Below are 21,582 nucleotides of genomic sequence, written 5' to 3' on the forward strand. Positions count from 1 at the left end.
CAGCATGATGTTTTTATATTTATTCTTTAAAAAAATATCCTTCCAAATGCAGCGAATTGCAAGTCTAATAGCATAACACATTGTAGTTCCTATGAGATTACTGTTATATAGTATATCAATGGAAATAGTTGATATCTTTTCCCAAATTTTTCCTTTTGTACTCTAGCAAACTTCCTGCAATACTGAATGTGGTTTGTTGTTATAAAATATCTATGCTAAAAGTAAAGGATGTGCAGGGAATGGAGTTGGAGCCCTTAAAAAAGAAGTTAAGATCAGCTCAAACATTTAGATTAAGGACTTGAGCCAAATCCTGTTGAACTCAATAGAAATGGTGCATTAAGAATTTTCAGAGTGAGTTATGTATGAATCCAGTAGTCCACGAGGCCAAATCTCAAACATTTTGTTCACTGTTTAGCTGTAATCAGTACATAAAAGCAGATGATTTTATGGCTCTGTGTGTGTGTGTGTGTGTATGTGTGTGTGTGTGTGTGTATGTGTGTGTATTATATATATAAACTACATAGGGATATGAGAAAATCTAGTTACACTTAATTGAGGAATTAATATTCTCACTTGCTTTAATATTATCCAATATACTGCAGAAAGGAAGGGGAAAAGGAACAATAGTTCATTCCAAATACCATACATTTGTCTCCTCTTTTGAGCCACATAAATATTTATAAAGCAAAACTTACCTTAAAAATGGGGGAGGGGGTTGCATTTAGTATGGAAACCCTCTAATAATTTTCATGTAAAACAAGAAGAAAAAGAAAAGAAAAGCTAGTAATATAAAAGAAAACAAAATCAGGAATTTTCAGCACTGTGCATAAGGACAGGATAAGACTGTAAGTAGTTTACGCTGAGATGAGAGGCCAGTGCTTATATAGGAAACACAGCTGGCCTGACCCTGGATACAGGGAAAGTGCTTAAGTGCTGACCCTTGTCAGGCTTAGCTTTTGCACCTGAAATCTTTAAAAAATTCTTTCACTTTTCTTTGTAATAACATAAAGCATTCATTGGAAAGGAGAGTCTTTCTTCCACCTCAGCAATTGCTCCTTTTAACACAGCAGAGCCTTAAGTCACTTACACACAAAAGATGGGGGGAAGGACAGATCCTTGGCAACACACACAAGCGATAAAGCTGGTTTAACCAGCTACTTGAGGGCTTTTCATTGTGTTAGGGAATCCCCAGGTGCTCTAGAGCCATATCAGCTCCTATGCCGTTTCCCTTTTTGACCCCAGTGCAAAGGGCTTTGTTCAGAAACATGGGCATGGCTGGCCGCTCGCAATTCCTAACTAATGGGAACAGCCCCCTTGGAGGCCCAATGGCAGTAGGGGTAGGTTAGAAGGGCCGTGGATTGGAATGGCATAAAACCAGGTTTGCGCACACCTCTTCCCCCTGCCCCCCTACCCCCAGCCCCATCATCCTTCTGCGTTGCTCCAAATGCAGTATATTGGTGTGATACTTGACTAGCATTGTGGGTCTGAGCTAACTTCCCTTACAGTCTGTCAGATGATTCCCTTTGACTTTATTGGTAGTTAGATCAGGCCCTCCTAGAACAATCATGTAGGAAATCCTGGTGTTGAAAAGTTTCAGAAAATCTTTGCCATATTGATACATTTCTTTGATTTTTTTTTTTTTTTTTTTTTTGGCACTAGATGCTACTGTAATCCCTGGATTGAATATTTGTATTGTAAAGGTACATTGGAGATATTAAGTTTAAATAAATGACAAATTAGAATATCTTGATAGCTTGCATATTACTGATGAAATGCGAAAACTTGCATATATGGTTTTAGAATTGACATTACAAACCGACGTTCTTTGTTAGTGAAAGTAATTGTGTTACAGTTGAATTGTATAATGTTCTTCTCCATATTTAATAGATATTGGTATGGTATAACAGTGTGTTTTTAAACATTATGGGATGCATCTTCAGCCAATGTAAATCAGCCTATACTAAAAGAAATAGTGCTAAGCTGAGATATAGCAGCTGGGGATGTGGCCCAGTATCTACAGCAGGAGTCTCAAAGTCCCTGCCTGAGAACCTTCCCACTGCGGCCCGTGGAGGAGAGACGCATGCAGCCATGCTGCCCACAATGTCTGCTGCAGGCGCCGCCCCCCGCAGCTTTCATTGGCTGGGGGAGAGGGACAGAGATACCATCACTAGTCGCCGGGCAGAGTCAGCCATGGAGGCAGCATCGTTAGTTGCCGGGCAGAGTCAGCCATGGAGGCAGCATCATTAGTTGCCGGGCAGAGTCAGCCATGGAGCCAGCATCATTTTTTTCCACAATGAATATAAACAAGTCAAAATACCGAACACAACTATCTGATGCACACCTTGCTGCAATCCTGAAGGTTTCAACTGCTCAGTCACTGAGGCCAAACATTAACAAACTGACAGAACTGAAGCATTGCCAAGTGTCTGGCAAACACTAAAAACTCTCTGGGAGGCGAAGAATTGTATACAGTTGTATGACAGTTTTATTATTTCTAAGAAATTCAAAATAAAAAATACAATATAAACGTTTTCTTTTCTGAACACCCTCTTCAGTGACATTATTGGCCCGCTGGGAGGATTTGAGAACTGGCACTGGCCATAAGGTAAATTGAGTTTGAGACCCCTGGTCTACAGTATTACCCAGTGGGACTACCTACAACAGAAGATAGTAAAAAATGGGGTTGTGGGATAGAGGAAATTAGATAAAGAGCCATGAATGCAGCCAAGTTGTTTTCAGTGTTAACAGAAAAACTTACAATTATCCCCTTTAGAGGCTAAATCTAAGACTTGGTAATATTTATAAAATGTATATAGACACTTCATAGTCAATATTTAACATGAGAGATAGCTTAACAGTTTAACCCCATGTTTTCAATTCCTACATTTCATCTAACTGGAGTTTTTAAATGTCTATAATCATAATATTATATGCAAGCATGGAGTGATATAGGAAATGGCACTCACTTAAGTTTCACAATATTACATGTAACATTCATTTTCTTCTTTTTCTATTTCATGTTCTCTCACTACTTTCAGTGAACTACTTTTTGCAAGGGTGTGACAGAAAACAACAAGAAGAAAAAGGTCAGTGATACAAAATTTCATGTTTAGAAAAAGTTAACTTTATCACTAAAGGCTTCCTCTGTACTTTGACAGAAGCAGTTTGTACTCACAATGTAAGATTACCTGACAGTACTGTATTGTGAAAGAAATTGTGAAAATTCCAGGTGAGGTGGTTCAACAAAATAGAGGTCAGGATAATGCAGGTCTCCATTTCTTCCTCTCTGCTGTTCAAGCTTAAAAAAAAGCAGGGCATGTGGCAATACATTTCAGTATCTTAGTTTGCTAGACTCCCCCAAGAAGGAAAAAAAGAACAAGGTTGATCTGTTGAGTCAAAAAGAGATTACTGAGCAGGGTTGCCAAACTTGCAGTATGCTGGTAATGAAGCCATTAGCAGAGTTGAATTCTTACTTTGTCCTAAAAGTGTTTCAATTGAGTCTAATAGGACCTAAATAGTACTAAAGGGGAGACAGAGCTAGTGGGGTGGGAGGACAGAGATGCATTATTATAAATTAAATATCATTGCAAGTAGAGGAATTAAGCATATTGCATTAAGCATGACTATTGCATGTGTGTACTTTAAAATGAATTATTTTCACTGCTTCCCCTCTTTTAAAATAATCAAAATGCATATTATAATTACATGGGTTTCCAATATCCATACACAGAAAGTACAAGATACTTACATGTAAGTACACTGTAGTTACCTATATTTTTGCATAGTTTTTAGTGTGTACTTTGTGCCACTTAATAAAAAGCATTACTCAGTTGTTTCTATTAGCAGCTGATTCAATTGAAGTAGCTGAATTTTTTTTTGGTATGTTCATCACAGATTACCATTTCCTAAGAGTGAGAAGATTGGACACTTGTAGTAATCTAGTTAGGTGGTGGGAAAAGCTGTGGGGTGAACATGAAGTTTTACATCACCTCCTTATTAAAGAAATGGAATGTCAGATTCATGGTGTTAATTTAATATATTTACCATTAGTTTGAACAGATTAGTAAAGGTAAGAGTTCCATTTTCCTTTTGGTAACACTTTACAGTAAGTGGCACTAAATTACACTATAACTGCTGTGTTACATGGAAGTACATGTAACTACACTGTAACTGTCAAAATAGCTACTGTACATGTGCGTACATGGTAACTTCAGTGCTGTTTACAATCAGTTGAATTACATAATTACAGATGATCCTGTCCTTTCTCTTCATTGAGATAGTTATATATATATATATATTATGCTATAATGAAACTACACATTAACTTCCATGTATTATTTAGAAAAGTTGGTTTTCTTCATGTATTCTTTATAGAGGAAGTCTCAGTGCAAGAAATGTGAAGACATTTTTAAGTGTTCCAGATTAAATTCTTAGCCTCAACATAAATATCAGGTTCCTTAAACTGCTTCTTGGATTCTCTGATGACACTAAACAGAATGGAAAGATGCACCCTTTTGCCTGTGATGCCACATGCCTGTTTAATGATTATGTTCTCAAAGCATAAAAAAAATTAACATTGTTCTACATTTGAAAGTTAAAAATAATCAATGGACATTGTAAACTGGCAGTAATTAGCTACCTTGTCTTGAGAAAATTACATTGCATGTATTTGTAGGTGTGGATGTTATACTAATATTCTAACTAACATGGTTCCCATTCGGAGCGTTCATTTTACACATTTATCAGATTTCTTGAGACTGTCATGGACTCAATATTTCTGAATGGGATCTTTTTGTATAAAGGAGACAGACAATGTTGAATACTATACTTAGTTCTACGTGAGCCATGATGTTGCTTACAAAGGGCCTGGCACTGTAATTATTACCTTACACCCAGTGAAGTCATTTGAACATGTGGATGTAGATGGATGTAAAGAACTACCCAATCAGAATTCTCAATTCATTTATACTGGTTGTAGTGTTTTTACAGCCACTTCGCACAAATGTAAATGAAATCACAAGATGCAAGACAGTGGAAAATCAGAAATCTATTGAAAATGAGCACACATTAAGAGTTTTATCTAAAAACCAACCAATGTAATTTAACAGTCCAATTTATTTCTGGTTTTGCAATGTTTCAATGCTGGTTTTACACTACACTGACAAGTTGGCTTTGAGTGGTTACATCTAAAGATGCTCTAACACAGGGGTCGGCAACGTTCGGCACGCGGCTCGCCAGGGTAAGCACCCTGGCGGGCCAGGCCAGTTTTAGGTACCTGCTGACGTGACAGGTTCGGCCGATCACGGCCCCCACTGGCCGCGGTTCGCCATCCAGGGCCAATGGGGGTGGCGAGAAGCGGCGCGGGCGAGCGATGTGCTTACCCTGGCGAGCCGCGTGCCGAACGTTGCTGACCCCTGCTCTAACATTTGAAGATCTCACTTGACATCGTGGTAAGTAATGATTTAAGCAACAATTCCACAATTCAAGCAAAGTGCAGTTTAGATAGAATGTATAAAGATGTAAAAGCGGCATTGATGAACAGTTCCACTTCAGTAAATAAGGCCCTGATCCAGCAAAAAAAAAAACAAAAAAAAAACCCCAAAAAACAAAACTTACTTTTTAAGCATATGAGTAGTTCCATTGAATTAGATGGAACTTCTCACATGCTTAAGTGATTTGTTAGCTCAAGCCCTAAGTCCTTAATCAGACTGAGATATACAGTATTGTAATGCTGTTAATGCAACTTACTGTTGTGACTAGAACCTTTCTGTTCTGGTACTAAACTAAATGATTTCCTTTGCCAAACTTTTAAAAGTGTATGCTTTGAAAGACATGAATATCTTGAAAACCTATACTAGTTTCAATGTGTCTAGTAGCACCTACCTGGTTCTCTCAAACTACCATACTATATTAACATATTATTGCATTTTTCCACAGATGGTATGGAGTGAACTGTAAAAAACAAGCATGCAATCACATCAATGCAGACTTATTTCTTTAAAATGTCATACTGTATATGATTTATTATGTTAACACTCAACCACATCATATTATTTATGTTCTGTATATTTTGAAAAAGTGCTGCTTGATCAACATCGCCCTCTTTTTCTTAGAAATTAACAAGATAAATGTTTCAACAAAAAGAAAGAAAGAAAACAAAACAAAAAATAATACTATAATATTCTCCTTAACAGGCTTATACTCTTCTGATAAATAATCTGACACAGCACCTTTGTCTTCCATTTTATCTTAATACATGATGATGTATTCAGATTCTCCCTCCCCCGCCCCCACAAAAAATAAATCCCAAGAGATAATCCTTTACAATAAGCCATCATGCTTTTAGACTTCACAAGTATAGCAACCATATAGAAATATTATTTTTCAAAGGTGCAACACTTGGGAGAGGGAGATGAACTCCAAACGATACAGATTTTCATTCTCCAGCATGGAATCACTACCAAGAGTTGATCTGGCACCATTTTTATTTCAGTGGAAGAGGAAATAAGCCATTGGGCTTATAGTGTTTTGTTGTCATATTTAAGAACATGAGACTTTAAGAGAGACTTTCACCATAGAGCTAAAAGCATTGGTAGAAATTCTCTATCATTCACTGTGACATAAGTTTGTACCCCACAAAATGCATAGACAGGAATTTAATATAAAGAATTAGTCCATTTACCGTATACACAAAACATATATCATTTAAACTCTTTTTTTCATTTTTTTTCTTGTGTTGTTTTTTTTTTTTTTTTTTTTTTTTTGGCAACCCAACATAGATAAGCAGCTGTGGAACTGCCGAATTAAAAATTGAGAATTTAGCAACATAACAGTATTTTTTAAGGATATTAATCAAATGTGGTTGTAATTCAAAACCTGAGGCTGTGCACTGGTTGTTAGCTTAAAACTACCTTTCCATATAACATTGTGCTTCCATTGTATAACAAAGAAAAATTAACAAGAACTAGAAAAGTTTGCTGCTGAACAGTGCTAGGACATACAGACAAAAAATACTAATACATGTTATCTATTCAGAATATTGATTTAAGTCATATTTAAAGGGATATAATGGACATTAGAAAATGCTTACTTGTGACTGACTTAGCTATAGCCAAAAAAGTTAAATATGTATCAAATAATGTTTAATTGGATTTATTATATGCACTATATACAGATAGGAAAATGCTTTGCAATTGTGCCCCATGAACACTACAAATCTGAATAGGCAGGTGAGTTCATATGAAGCAAATAAATTATTAAAACCGAAATTACAGAAACATATCTAACTTGTGATCCCAAAAAGCAGTAAAAGGGCTGAATAAATTTGTTTTAGAATGAAGCTACCATTATCTAACTCTGTATAATCTGTATAGATAATACAGTGTGATGTAATTACCACCCAAGCATGGAATTAGTATCAAGGTACCATTTTTAACAATGTATTGATACTCCTTTTCCACCAAATCCAAGCATACAAGAAACTATACTATAATGTGTTCAGTTTGTGGTTCCTAGGGCATATGTTTCAAAAACAGGTTGCCTTTGAATTAAAGACATGTATAAAACATTCTTTGTAAACCTCTAATCTTAGATTTAATGTTTTATGTAAGTACATTATGTCCTTATCGAATAGTATTTGTTATGAAAATCATCCAGTGACATACTGATAGGGACCATGGTAAAAGAAAACTGGAAAAGCTATATAACATTTAAAAATGTAGAAAACTCAATAGCATGATTTAAGATGAAGATTAACATTGTTAAGGCTGTATATTCAAGCACTGTATGTTAAGAGAGCAATGGATATGAATTTTAGGCAATAAGAAATGTCCTGCATTGTGGATGGTACTGTAAAGAAAGAATGATGCTGTCAACAACTGATTGTTGGCATAAACTGGCTATTTATAGCAGTATGTAAGTTAATAAAGTTTGCAGAAGATGATAGAAATGAATTCTGAAAGATGATAGCCAGTTTTCTCCAGCAGTCAGCCTGATAAGTAAAACTCAGAGAATCTAGGTCTGCATCTAAATGAAATACTCCTTTTTCTCCTCTGCATTGACTTGGCTGCCTTCTGCATTGATAATGGCTGTGTCAGCATCAGGTGCATCTTCAGCTCCTTTAGCTTCATTTGTTAAATATGTTCCTATGGGAATCAGTACAATAAAAAAATAGTTATTTTACTTTAGATCGTTGTATGTACAGTAGATCTGTAACAAAGATCTAACTGGTTTAATGAATAGAGTGATGCAGAACAGAACTTGATGCACTATTTTAGCACTAACTATACTGGTACACATAATATTCTAATTTGGGCAAGAAGTAATTATGATGCATAACACTTGTCCCATATGCACATATATTTGCACATATCTATGGCAAAAAAAAGGGGGTACAGCACGTTCAAAACCATATTTTTTCTATCTCCAGTGGCATGAAGCATACAAATATTTTAACATACAATAGTTTAAATGATATCACTGTGTATTATATGGTATATCTAGATGGGTAAGAAAATTTACTTTGAATGGCTTAGATTTCATTAAACACATGTTTTTGAAAAATCGCTTCTAATTAGTTTTGTACTCTCACATTGATGTAGGCCATTTTTTATCTGCTCTTTAATTCCACAGACTAGGATAATTAAGATTCTCTAGAAGTGCAAAACTGAAATAGCTGTATTAAGTTAACCCAGTCACTTCACATTGCCACTGACATTGCTTTGCTAAATAGTATAAGAGCAGGATATTAATAGAGCTGTATGCAACAGACAATTTTCACTTTGTGAAAAGTGATATTTACATTGGCTTGGGACCCATTTGTTTTCAACCAGGAAGTAGAGCAAAGGTGCCACATTTTCACCAGAGTAATTAGAAATTTGTAATTTTTCACACAGTTCTACTGAAATTTAAAAAAATATATATTTCTCAGTTTCTATTTACTAACTGAATGACTACCCTATGTAGAATTAGATTTCATAATAGTAATACTTTTTGGGGAGGAAGGTAAACTAAGGTTAACAACTACACTGCAAGCCATTCAGACATTAAGCCTTCAAAAATGTTTTTCTTTTTTTAACAATCACCTGGGTCAAATTCTAAAATTTGTCCTCTGTTTTACTCAGACCCTTCTCTCCATTGACTTTAATGGGAGTTTTTCCCTCAGTAAGCGTAGTGTAAAAATTGAGTCAGGACTTCAGAATTTTGCTCCTGGAGTGAAATCCTGGCTACATTGGAGGCAATAGCAAAACTTATGCTGATTTCAGTGGGACAAGGATTTTACCCCTTGTTTTTAACGCAACTTATTGAATGTGTATTTAAAGTTTTATCTGATAGTTAAAGCCTCATTCAATAACCATATATATTCTGCTGAATTAATATAACAGTTAAAATTGTGAGGACATGTAACTGAGTGCTTACAGCAAAGGGCTAGAATCTAGGAGCATTCGTCCTTCTAAATCTCCCTTAGCCACTGACTCACTACATGACCTTGGGCAGGTTGCTCAACATCCTTTTGCTTCAGTGAATCCAACTGTAAAATTGGGTAAAAAATCAGGACCTCACTGAAAACCAGATGCTGCTTCTGAACCTGAGCTTTCCCAGGCAGCTAAATTCCAAAGGGGAGGGTGGGGGCAGAGAGGGCACGAGAATGTTTGAGGGTGAAAGTAATCATGAGGAAGTATTGCTGCAAAAGGTGATTGCACTTTGATTAAATCTGTCCTACCTTTATGTCTTGCCAGATATCGTCCAAGCAGAATTATAGAACATAATGTGACAAAGACAACTACAGCCACTATTCCTCCTATGAGAGCATGGTCAGGTCCAGTCTGTCCAGCCAAAGCATTTGGGTCTGGGGGGGGGGGGGGGGGAGGGGGAGGGAGAAAAACAAAAGTTGTTCTGATCAGATAAGAATTGATATGAAAATGCACAGCAGCAAGTTTATACTGATCATTCTGAAAATAGGGCATTTCCCTCTTTAATATTCAGGGTGGTTATTCCCCCTCTTTTACTACCAGTATCTTATCAACAGCATAGCATTGAATGTATTCCCAGACTGTTAAAGCCCTGAGGACATCACAGTTATGAAAAATGTTACCTTATTCTTCCTTGGCAGAGGTTATTAAATGGGAAAGGTTTCTGGTTTTGTCCTAGTTGTATTACAACTGAAAATCTGCAATAGCTATTTATAGAAGCAAAAACAAGGAATTGAGAATTGGGGATCAGACAGCATCAGCAGAATACTGTCTGCATAATACATAATTTATATGACTGAGTCTCAGTGGGGATCCCTTATATAGTCTCTTCTTGTCATTCCTTTCCGATTGCACGAGAAATAAAAAAGGAGATAAAGTGCAGGCTTTCCAAGTTCTTCTGCAGATGGCTGAGTCTGCAGGAATTTGGTCAGATAAATGTATCATGTATCCTTAAAGATCCTTGTTCACTCTCAAATGTTGATTTGTGAATTTACTACAGTTATCCGATTAACACTGACTTTAGTAAACTCTAACAGATTTTAACAATACATTAGCAGTTTCATTTCATTCACTGTGCACAAAACATTAGAATTATTGTCAGATTTAAGCTTTTGATGCTGGTCATTTATCTATTAGTGAGCCTGGTGCATTACAGAAGGCTCCAAAGAAGCAATTATGGAAAATGACACTGTTTAGGGGTCAGTAATTCCCCAGAGCTTTTGAAGAATGAACTGGTAACCTTCAAGTGTTGCTTCATCTGAAATATCATAGAGAGGGGGGAAAAAAGAGTCAATCCTACAGTAGCATTGTAAGATTTCTCTTCTTTTTTTAAATGAAAAATGCCTCAGTCTCAAACTAATAGTAATTCTCCCAAGATTGAGGGTTGTGTATTAGCTTGCTCGCTCTATAGTAATCAGTCTGCACACACTGCTTCAAGGACATTTCCCTTTTAGGCGTTGTTTATATTCTACAAACAGTTTGCAAATAGCTGTCTTGCAACGGCGTAAGATGGAAATACCATTAACACAGAAAAGAGGACAAATCAGTAAAATCTGACTGGGAAAAGCTGCTGACAATGTATGGGAAGTGTAACACTTTTGTTTGGCTTTTCTGTGATATTTTTATTAATTTTCATAAGGACACAATCACAAATACAGAAAGATAAAAGATGTACAACTTGTATATGTTACCAAATTCTGCATATTTCACAGGTAGCCAATAAAATTATGCAATTACACAGTTACAGCTTGTCAAAGCTGCAAGACCAGATCATACAAATCAGACAAATTATACAGACATAAAATGTTAGGGTGAGGGTAAAAATAACAGTAATTATAATAATAATAATGCCGTACACAAATAGGCAAAAAAAGGGGAAGGGAGCAGGAAGCTGGAGGGAAAAAGCAAAGAGGTGAGGTGGAATGGAAGTCTGGCATTATTTGAGCTATCTCAGCATTCTTTATCCAAATGTATCAAGAACCAGGATCCAAATTTCTTCAAATTCATATAATTGCTCTCTGCAGCAATAAGATATTCTTCTTCAAGTGCTTGCTCATGTCGATTCCAGTCTAGGTGTGTGCATGCCCAGTGCGCAGTTGTCAGAGATTTTTGCCTTATCAGAATCTGTAGGATTGGCAGTGGCGCTCCCTTGAGTGCCACGCTCATGCATCGGTATATCAAGCACCACCGGCCCTACACCCTCTCAGTTCCTTCTTACCGCCTGTGGTGGTTAGTCTAGAGGTTTCGTCTCTTCTGCCTTCGAGCCTTAGGGCCTTGTAAATAGTTTGTTTATAGTAGTTAGTATTAAGTTAAGTTAAGAGTAGTTGTAGTTAGAAGTTAGAGTCCCAACGGGGACTTCACCCTAGGTAGGGCATGCCCTGGTCTCCTGGGTTTAAGCCCTGCGTGGACTGTAACAGGTCTATTCCTTTAAATGACCCCTATAGCAGCTCCCTCAAGTGCTTGGGGGAATCAGTGCTCAGTGCTCCCTCCAAATAGCATGGGACACAGATGACTTGGTGGCTAGGCTGGTGACATCAGAGGCGGTTATGAGGGGCACTCCTGGCTTCAGACCGCCGGCCTCTCCCAAAAGATGCAGACCTTGATCCAAGACCTCCCATTTGATGGGATTGGTCTTTTTTCAAAGCAGACAGATGTGAGGCTGCATGGGTTAAAAAACACTCGGGCTACCCTTCGCTCGTTGGGCATGCATACTCCACAGTCTGCAAGAAAGCTGTTACGGCCGCCTGTGCCGCCAAGACCTTGGCAGCCTCGTCCGGGGTCTGCAAGGAGAAGGAACAGGGATGTTAGTTTCAGCTGCCATCGCCCTTCCTCCTCCTGCTCACCTGCGTGGCCTGGCAAAGCACCCTGGGGGCCAGAAGCGCTGGTTTTGAGGGTGCAGTCGAGAGCAATGTCCCCTCCCAGGATCCACCCCACTCTTTCCTCAACTGTTTTCGTCCCTACTGTTTGGCCTGGTCACAGGTGGAGGAGGTCCCTTGAGACATGACAAGAAAGGGATTCTACTCCCATTATTTCCTAATCCCGAAAGCAAAGCGGGCCTCAAACCCATTCTGGAACCTGCAATGCCTCAACAAGTCTCTCAAGGTCTCCCTGGCCTCCATCATCCCCTTCCTGTATCAGGGAGACTGGTATGCTTCCCTTGACTTGAAGGAAGCTTATTTCCATATTTCAAGGTCACAGACATTTCCTCCGTTTCATAGTGGGTGGCTGCCATTTCCAATTCATGGTGCAGCCCTTTGGCTTCTCATTGGCCCCAAGGATCTTCACAAAAGGTATGGTGCCAGTAGCCACTTACCTGAGATGTCGAGGGGTCCAGGTCTTTCCGTATCTCAACGACTGGCTCATCAAGGGCAGGTCTTGGGAACAAGTACAGAGGAGCCTGGATCTGGTGCTTTCCACCTGCTGCAACCTGGGTCTGTTGATAAACGAGCAAAAATCCATCTTAAGGCAGTCCAAATAATAGAGTTCGTCGGGGTGGTTCTCGACTCCACATGAGTCGAAGCTTTCCTTCCGGAGGCTTGTTTTCAGGCCATGCCGGACCTGATCTCCCATGTGAAGAACCACCCACTCACCACGGCTCACACCTGCCTGTGATTGTTGAGCCACATGGCCATTTGGGCCACATTCATGGTCAGTCATGTCCAGCTCCGGCCTCTGCAAGCCTGGCTAGTGTCTGTTTACATCCCTAACAGACATGACCTACACTGGGAAGTCAGGGTGCCGGATCACATTCTGTCATCCCTGGAGTGGTGATTGAACCCTGGGTCAGTGTTGGAGGGAGTTACCTTCCTGGCTCTGGCCCCAGTCCCGTTGCCTACCCTAGTCTCAGATGCTTCAGACCTGGGCTGGGGAGCCCATCTGGGTGAGTTCAGCACACAAGGCTGCTGGCTGAAGGACAAACTGGCCCTTCATACCAATGTCAGGGAGCTAAAACCAGTTTAGCCTGCCAGGCTTTTTTGCCCCACCTGAAGCGCACTATGGTACAGGTCCTCACAGACAATACTGCCACGATACCGCCACACAACAGGCAGGGTGGAGCCAGGTCGTCGGCCCTTTGCCAAGAAGCTCTCAGCCTTTGGGACTTCTGTGTGTGGCATGCCATCCATCTGATGGCCAGGCATCTGCTTCGGACCCTAATGTGTTAGCAAATTGCCTCAGCAGGACCTTCTCATCTCGATACAAGTGGTCACTCCAGAAAAGTGGGGAACTCTCCAGGCACCCCGTCAGAACATGAAATGCCATGTGTTCTGTTCACTCTAAGGGATGGACAGGGGTTCCTTGTCAGATGCTTTTATGCTCCCATGGTTGGGGCCCTGATGTACACCTTCCTGCCAGTACCGTTGATCCACAGAGTCCTCATGAAGATCAAACAGGACAAGGACAAGATTATCCTGATAGCCCCCGAGTGGTCTCGCCAGCATTGGTTCGGCACATTGCTAAACCTTTCAGTAGCCTCCCCGGTGTGGCTACTTCTCTGGACGGACCTGATGTCCCAGGACCACAGCAGTCTTCTGCACCCTTCTGGAGGCATAGCACTTGTCAGCGTGGCTACTGCATGTATGAATGCGGAAGAGCGGGACTGCTTGGCCTGGATTTAACAGGTCTTGCTGGGTATTAGAAAGCCCTCCACCAGAGCAACTTATCTGGCCAAATGGAAAAGGTTTACATGCTGGGCTTTGGAACGATGTGTCTGGTCTGAGCAGGCCTTGCTGCAGGTGACCCTGGATTACTTTCTGCACCTCAAACTTCAGGGCTTGGCCCTGTCATTGATCAGGGTCCACCTGGCCGCTATTTTGGCTTTCCACCCTCCCTTCCAAGGCAGGTCAGTCTTCACTCATGACATGATGGCCCAGTTCTTGAAAGGTCTGGAGAATCTTTACCCTCACATTCAGGACCCCATCCCTCCCTGGGATTTGAATCTCATGCTCTCGAGGCTCATGGGGCCTCCCTTCAAACCTCTGGCTTCCTGCTCCCTTCTCCTTCTCTCCTGGAAGGTTTCGTTCCTGGTTGCAGTTATATCTGTCTGCAGGGAATCTGAGATCAGAATGCTTACTTCAGAACCTCCCTGTACAGTAGTCTACAAAGATAAGGTCCAGTTGTGGCCGCACCTGGTGTTCCTGCCCAAGGTAGTTTCCCAGTTTCATATCATCCATACTTACCAGTCTTCTTCCCGAAACCCCATAAATCCGAAGAGGAACGCAGGTTGCACACCTTGGATGTCAGGAGGGTGCTGGCCTTCTATATTGACAGGACAAGCCATTTCACAAGTCAACGCAGCTGTTCGTTGCGGTGGCAGACAGGATGAAAGGTTGCCCAGTGTCTGCTCAAAGGATTTCGTCCTGGATCACAGCCTGCATCCCATACTGCTATGATCTGGCAAACGTGCCTCCACCGGCAACAGTCAATGCGTACTCAACTAGAGCGCAAACGTCATCAGTGGCCTTCTTGGCTCAGGTGCCGTCCAAGAGGTCTGTAGAGCTGCTACCTGGTCAACTGTCCACATGTTTACGTCCCATTATGTACTTACCCAGCAGGCCTGGGACAATGCTGGCTTCAGCAAAGCACTGCTGCAAGCTGCAAGACTGTGAACTCCGAGTCCACCTCCATGGGCACTGCTTGTGAATCACCAAGAATAGAATCGAAATGAGCAAGCACTTGAAGAAGAAAAAACTATTACCTACCTTTTCATAATTGTTGTTCTTCAAGATGTGTTGCTCATGTCCATTCCATTACCTACCCTTCTGCCCCTCTGTTGGAGTTGCCGTCAAGATGGAAATGAGAGGGCGTAGGGCCAGTGGTGCCTGATATACTGACGCATGAGCGCGGCACTCAAGGGGGCGCCACTGCCGACCCTACGGATACCGCTAAGGCATAATCTCCAATGACCGCACACGTAGGAATGGACATGAGCAACACATCTCAAAGAATACGTTTCGAAAAGGTAGGTAACTGTTTTTTCTTTCTTTTGCTACTAACAAGGACAGGTCCAAATACCAGTGCTCTATTATGTCGTTGTGGTGGAGTTAGCATAGCAGATACTAGAATAAAATTTTCTGCTGAGGTTTGGTTGCAGAAACCAAGCTCTGTTTTTCACTCATATCCATCTCTTTTCACAGCTGCTTGAATGTGAGATAGTCCCATTTCAGATGCATCAGGAGTTCCTTTTTCTTTGCTTTAGCACCAACAAAATCAGAAGACAATGTCCTCATCTTGTACAACTTCTGTGGTGTCCTCTACATTTTGAATAGAATCTTTTGCTGGATGAGGCATGACCTGAGATCCACAGAAGCATTTTTAACATTCTATAATATGCTCTGCCACTGGGGTTCTTTTGAGTACCGTGATTACGTACCTTCTCATGCTTTCACAAAGAACTCCAGATGGACACTATTATATGATAATGGAATAAACGTGAGACTTACATGCAGACCAGGATTGTTTCTCTGCTCTTGAATAGAGTTATTCGCCTAAAAGATGGGTTGTTTTAGAGTTGAACCCTGCTTTCCTGTGTTTCTGTAAAAAGCTAAACGGGGTATAGTTTCTTGTAGTTTCACCAGGAGTTAGGAAGATGCTTCCTCTAAAAGCAGGTAATTCTTTCATTGCCACGTCTGTAGTTTCTTGCACCTTCCTTGGAAATTACTGGTAGTAGCCACATTAAAGACAAAAAGAACAGGAGTACTTGTGGCACCTTAGAGATGCATATGCATCCGAAGAAGTGGGCTGTAGTCCACGAAAGCTTATGCTCTAATAAATTTGTTAGTCTCTAAGGTGCCACAAGTACTCCTGTTCTTTTTGCGGATACAGACTAACACGACTGCTACTCTGAAACCTGACATTAAAGACAGCGTATTTGGCTAGATGGACCACTGACCATCTTGTAAATTCCTAGATTCCTTTGGATTACTGTGGATTAATGAGGTTCTACTGTTTCTGTATGCTGATTTTTCTGAGTTTTGAGAGTCATTTTAACCATTTATTTTACCTTTCTCTGGGTGTTTAATTTTTAACATGCTGAATGATAATTATTGACACATCAAAGCAAGACTACATCTCAGAACCTGTGAGTACTGTTCTTCGTAAACTGTACCCAATAACCAATACATTACATTAACCATTTATACTGTATCGCCAATATTATAACAAAACTTCTGATAACACAAGAAAGTTGCCCACAAACATGTCTTTTGGGGGGAGCCTAGTTTCCCTGATCCCAGATAACAATCCATAAAATAATGCTGCAAATTGAGAAGCCCTCTATAAATTAGGAAAGAATGCTTGTTTAACATTTTTAAAAGTTATATATTATACTTACAGGGTAATGCACTGTCCTTTTGCAGTTCATGACATGAGCAGATTCCCTTGAGTGAATTACAGCCTTGCATTCACTTTGGGGCTATCCATTATCTTATATGTAATTACTACTGTAGCCAAAATGCTTCAGGAACTGCTTCTACTGCACAGAAACACTGGGGCATATTCACATCTCCATGTATTGTGAAGATTTATATTTTTAACTTCCATTAAAATTAGTGGATGTGGTGTGTGTAAATCTGGGTAGTGAGCTAAGGATATACTCCAAAATCTGCCTTTGTCGCCGCCCCCTCCCCCCCAAAAAAACTAACTAAAATTAACAGTGTTCAGGGGATCTTCAGATTTTCCATTAAAATTATTAATGATATTGTCCTGTTGAAATATATATGCCCAAGGAGATGAATATGGAATTAGAATTATCCAGTAATTTCTTGTGGATACTGCAAATAGATAATTACATTCAAAATTATGCTCACAAAAGTTCCAGAGTAGTTTGTCCCCTATTAAAATATCTAGAGGATTTTGATGAATTAACACAAAACAGCTGAACATGAGTTATATGCTGTGATATTCAAATTCAGGACTTCTGAATCAGAGCCGATCTTGTTCCTTTAAGGACCAGCTTCTCATCTTTTTTCTTTACACTTTGATGGGATTAAACAATAATCTTAACACCGAATTGCTTAAAACAATAAATTCTGAATTCACTGGATTCCTTTGATTCCTCCTCCTTATGAGACCTGTTCAACATAATCATTCTTGATGCTACAAAATCACATCTGTCCAGCTTTTGAGGATGCTCCCCTTACTGGCATCATGCACCCCATATCATTGGTCCCAACCTCCACACATAAGATGCCTACATGAAAGAAAAACTGGATCACTCATAAAGAAGCAAGATGACGGTGAGACATGACAACATCACAGATCTGTGTACAAATAAAGGTGTACTTTATGTTCTGAGGCCAATCTTATAGGAGTGCAATTTATTAAAAAATACCTTAGGTCCCTAGTATTGGTATTCACACAAATTGCTAAGTAGTTTTTTCATGAGTTGGTGTAAGTTATATGTTAGTTATTCAGCTAATTTCATTTTCTCCTTGCACAACCTTATTCATGCATAGTTAATTTCTCTGAGCTAGATGAGGGAGAGGGTCAGCTAACCCAAAAGATTAGTAATGTGAGAAGCAATTGCTAAAAAGGGGCGCATGTTTAGGGGTGATAGTCATGTATTCCCCTTTTCACTCAGGATGAGCTTGAAAAGCTTCAGAGCTTGTCTGAAGAACCTACTGTGGAGCCCACCACTGGGAAAGGCATTCCCTCTTCCCACCAGCCCAGACTTCTCAACTACTATTGTATGCTTCCCGTGAAACTTATGGGGGTTGGGTAGCAGGGTTTTCACATGGCCGGCAGGTCCATTCCTCATCATTTGACTTCAGAGACAGCCTAGTGGGTCTTCTGCCTCCTTAATACAGTAACCTCTGCTGATATCTGTGCAGCTCTTCTGTTTTGGAGCACTAACACCCAGTAATTCAATTCAGTCCAGAAGGCAACACTATCATTGGCTTTTTAGGAGGCACATCTCAGGAGGTTGCTAAGAGGGTAGAAAATCTAAGGCTGGGAGCAGGTCTCAAGAGTTTGTGTCACAGTTCTTAGCTGTCTGGAGCCATCCTCTGGCCACGTGGAGAGGTGTGTGCCTAAATCTGGCATAGTAGCTGCAGCTCAGGGCTGCAACACTTAGTCCAGTGGCAGGTGAAAGTGAGGGAAAGAGGACCAATCAGGATGCTTCTTGGTACTCGCTCTAGTGGAGAAGATGAGATGCATTCAATGGATGCTTCTGTTTAGGGTTCCTATAGTTAAACAGGCAGAAGCTGAAGTAGGGAAGTGGTGCAATTGGAGTGGGGAAGATACTTGTGGCCAGTTGACAAGGGATAAGGTATGTATGTTGGTGGGGCAATGAGGGATCTGCAGGACAACCAGATATCAGGCCAAGTTCTATTCTTGGGGCCAATAAGTGTCTATCTCTTCACTCAATGACACAGAATGGTAGCAGTACAGACTCATACCAGATTTCTGTTGAATAGCTCTGATTCATTTGGAGTCCATCTGGTTTACTTGGGGTACTATCCATCTGGGACCATGAAGGAGAGAATCCATACCTCCACCACCCATAGTGCCAAGACCACCTGAGGTTCCCAAGGAACAAAAGTCTCCCACAAACAGCTCTTCACCTTTTGGATTTTTGGAAGCATTCATAGTGGTTTTGAAATAGGAAATGTTTTCTTCAAAGCACACATGTGATGGAAATCAAAAGCCCATTATGAAGATAAATTAGCTCAGGGCAGCACATGGCCAAACTTGTCTTCAGAACATGAAGAAGAACTATCTATGAATGTCCTTTTATCCCATGATTCAGTAATCTACAGCCAGTGGTCTCCTGGTCCCCTCATAACCAGAATCAGGGAACACTAGGAAACAAGCATGTTAGAGAATCCAGCAGGAGACCTGCGATTTTGACAATTGCATATTGATGCACAAATGCAACAACTGCAGGTGCCCATTTTTACCTTGTTGGTGGGCATCCCTGACCTGGATGTACACACTATGGTATGCTGACATTCCAGGTGTACAGTATAGCAGGTGTACAGGAAAGCAGTATAGCGGTTGTAAATTAGTCTTAAAATATTTCTGTTTCCACTCAGTGTGATTTAGTTCCAGGTCTTTCCAATCATGCCCCAAAGTGTGGATGCTTCATTGTGTACTGTGCCATTAGACTGGAAGTTTTGAGTAGTAAGCAAAGGATTCAGCCAGAACCGGAATGAAGTACCCTTTTGGTTACACAAGAATGCGTAAATGGAACCAACTGATGCATTCACAACAGAAAGTCAGTGGCCCCAAATAGCACCAATCCTGAACCAGCTGTGATGGGTTGTCATACCCAAGGTACAGTCTGGGAGGTGTGGGAATCACTGTGTGCTATTTTCACACTGCTTGGTTGGAGACATAGCCAGCCTTGCCAGGCCCTGTTATCACCCAACATGACAGCAGATGACGCCATTGACTCAAACTGAGCTACCTGAGTGCAAACAGCACACACCAGCCAATTGCCCAGCTCCCCAGATATGCACGCACTGCTGGAGTATAAACTCAAAATTATACCGTCTTGTACTGCACAGGGATCTGTACAATGTAAGCTCATAAATAGTTTGCTCTCCCCTCGATGTGGGAAAGTTATGCAACAAGCCTGTGTTTACCAAGCTGAGATTTTTCCCCAGACACTTCACTGAAAGACACACTGGTATAGATAAAGCAAAAAAACAAGTTTATAACTACAAAAGATAGATTTTTAAATTATTATAAGTGATAGCAAACAGATCAAAGCAGATTACCTAGCAAATAAATAAAACCACAAACTAAGCATAACATGCTACAAAGATTGGATATGAGTTAGCAATTTCTCACCCTGACTGATGATACAAGCACTCTGCCAGGTTTCCATACACAGGCTGGGACCAGCTCTTCCCCAGTCCAGTCTTTGTTTCACAGGTGTTTCCAGGAATGTCCTTGTGTGGGGAGTGAGGCCCCAGATGATGGCAGATGCCACCTTATATAGCTTTACCATATGGCAGGAACCTTTTGTTCAAAACTCAATTTCCAGCCTAGTTTGTGGAAAAATACAGGTACCCGAAATGGAGTTCAGTACCATGTGGTGTGGTTACATGCTCATGTGTCATAGCAGCCATTTCTTTCAGGCTGGCTGAAACATTTACAGGAAGGCTAAGCTTTTCCACAGCCCATTGTCTTTGTTGATGAGTCATTAGCACTGTCCAGCTTCATCATTGTTGTACCTGAAAGACTAGTAGTGGGTGTTTTCCAGAGTAAACACATTTGAAATACAGATCCATTGTCAATATTCATAACTTCAGATACAAAAATGATACATGCATACAAATAGGATAATCATATTCAGCAAATCATACCTTCTCCAGTGACTCCTTACATGACTCATTTGGTACAAATTGCATCATAATTATGTCATAATCATAACATAATCATACAACTATGAAGAATATAGGGTGCAGTGTCATACCAGTTAGGAGGAAAATTTGATGACAGAAACTTGGTGCAGTTACTGACCAAGGTTAGGAGGAATTTGACTGATCTGAGACACATTGCCTGGCATATGCCTTGTATGTCTGACTTCTTATGGTAGCTGTGGTGGGGAGCCATCTAGGGTGACCAGATGAGGGAAAGAAAAAAATCTGGACACATTCTGGCGGAGCAAAAAAAAAAGTGCTGCCGGTGGATATTGGGAACAAAGATCGGTTGGGACGCGGGACACACCCCGAAATATCGGGACGGTCCCGATTTTATCAGGACGTCTAGTCACCCTAGAGCCATCAGACTAATTACAATCAATCAGGCAAAGAAGTGTATCAAGAGAAAATTAACCTGGGATTATTGTGATGATTACTGAGAGACATTTGAGTTGTTATATCTATACTGCCCTCATTTGTTCCAGCCAGAAGCGATACAGATTTCTGACATGAAAGTTGACTGACTTATTAGGTAAGTGGAAGATGCCAACTAAAGATGTGTCTAGCAGCATCTACCAACAGTCCTTGCAAGACGATAGCTAGTTTGTATGGTTGTAAGGCATCAGTATGGGTGAGGATTTATCTCCCAATCCAAATGTGATGAATAAACAAGGATATCAAATAATCCCTGATGCAGGAACCAGGGTTGCTCATAAATATGTATTGGAGTCAAGGTTGGACTGCTG

The 21,582-nt window shown here is 40.4% G+C and overlaps 1 protein-coding gene and 1 long non-coding RNA gene across 20 annotated transcripts in view; one reads left to right on the top strand and one right to left on the bottom strand.

Annotated features, from left to right (window-relative positions):
• LOC122172689 (uncharacterized) overlaps positions 1–21,582 on the top strand; it is a 59,919-nt gene that overhangs the window by 21,965 nt on the left and 16,372 nt on the right. Inside the window, exon 2 of the long non-coding RNA XR_010594311.1 lies at positions 3,039–3,086. This is a non-coding gene — a long non-coding RNA (uncharacterized LOC122172689). The remainder of the gene's footprint in view (positions 1–3,038; positions 3,087–21,582) is intronic.
• CADM2 (cell adhesion molecule 2) overlaps positions 1,621–21,582 on the bottom strand; it is a 1,056,973-nt gene continuing 1,037,011 nt past the window's right edge. For 15 of the 19 annotated variants that reach the window (XR_010594295.1, XM_024102051.3, XM_065575421.1 and 12 more), the window contains 2 exons: positions 9,722–9,847; positions 1,621–8,144 (listed from right to left, as the gene is read on the bottom strand). Coding sequence is in view for 17 of the 19 variants with exons in the window: in XM_024102051.3 (XP_023957819.1) it covers positions 8,026–8,144; positions 9,722–9,847 (245 nt within the window). In the remaining 2 variants the exon portion in view is untranslated. Of the gene's footprint in view, positions 8,145–9,721; positions 9,848–11,066; positions 12,251–12,783; positions 12,904–21,582 lie in introns of those variants that run through there. The other 4 variants (XM_065575391.1, XM_065575385.1, XM_024102055.3 and 1 more) reach the window with 2 other exon arrangements.

The sequence above is a fragment of the Chrysemys picta genome, chromosome 1, assembly GCF_011386835.1.
Source record: "Chrysemys picta bellii isolate R12L10 chromosome 1, ASM1138683v2, whole genome shotgun sequence".
Classification (NCBI taxonomy): domain Eukaryota; kingdom Metazoa; phylum Chordata; order Testudines; family Emydidae; genus Chrysemys; species Chrysemys picta.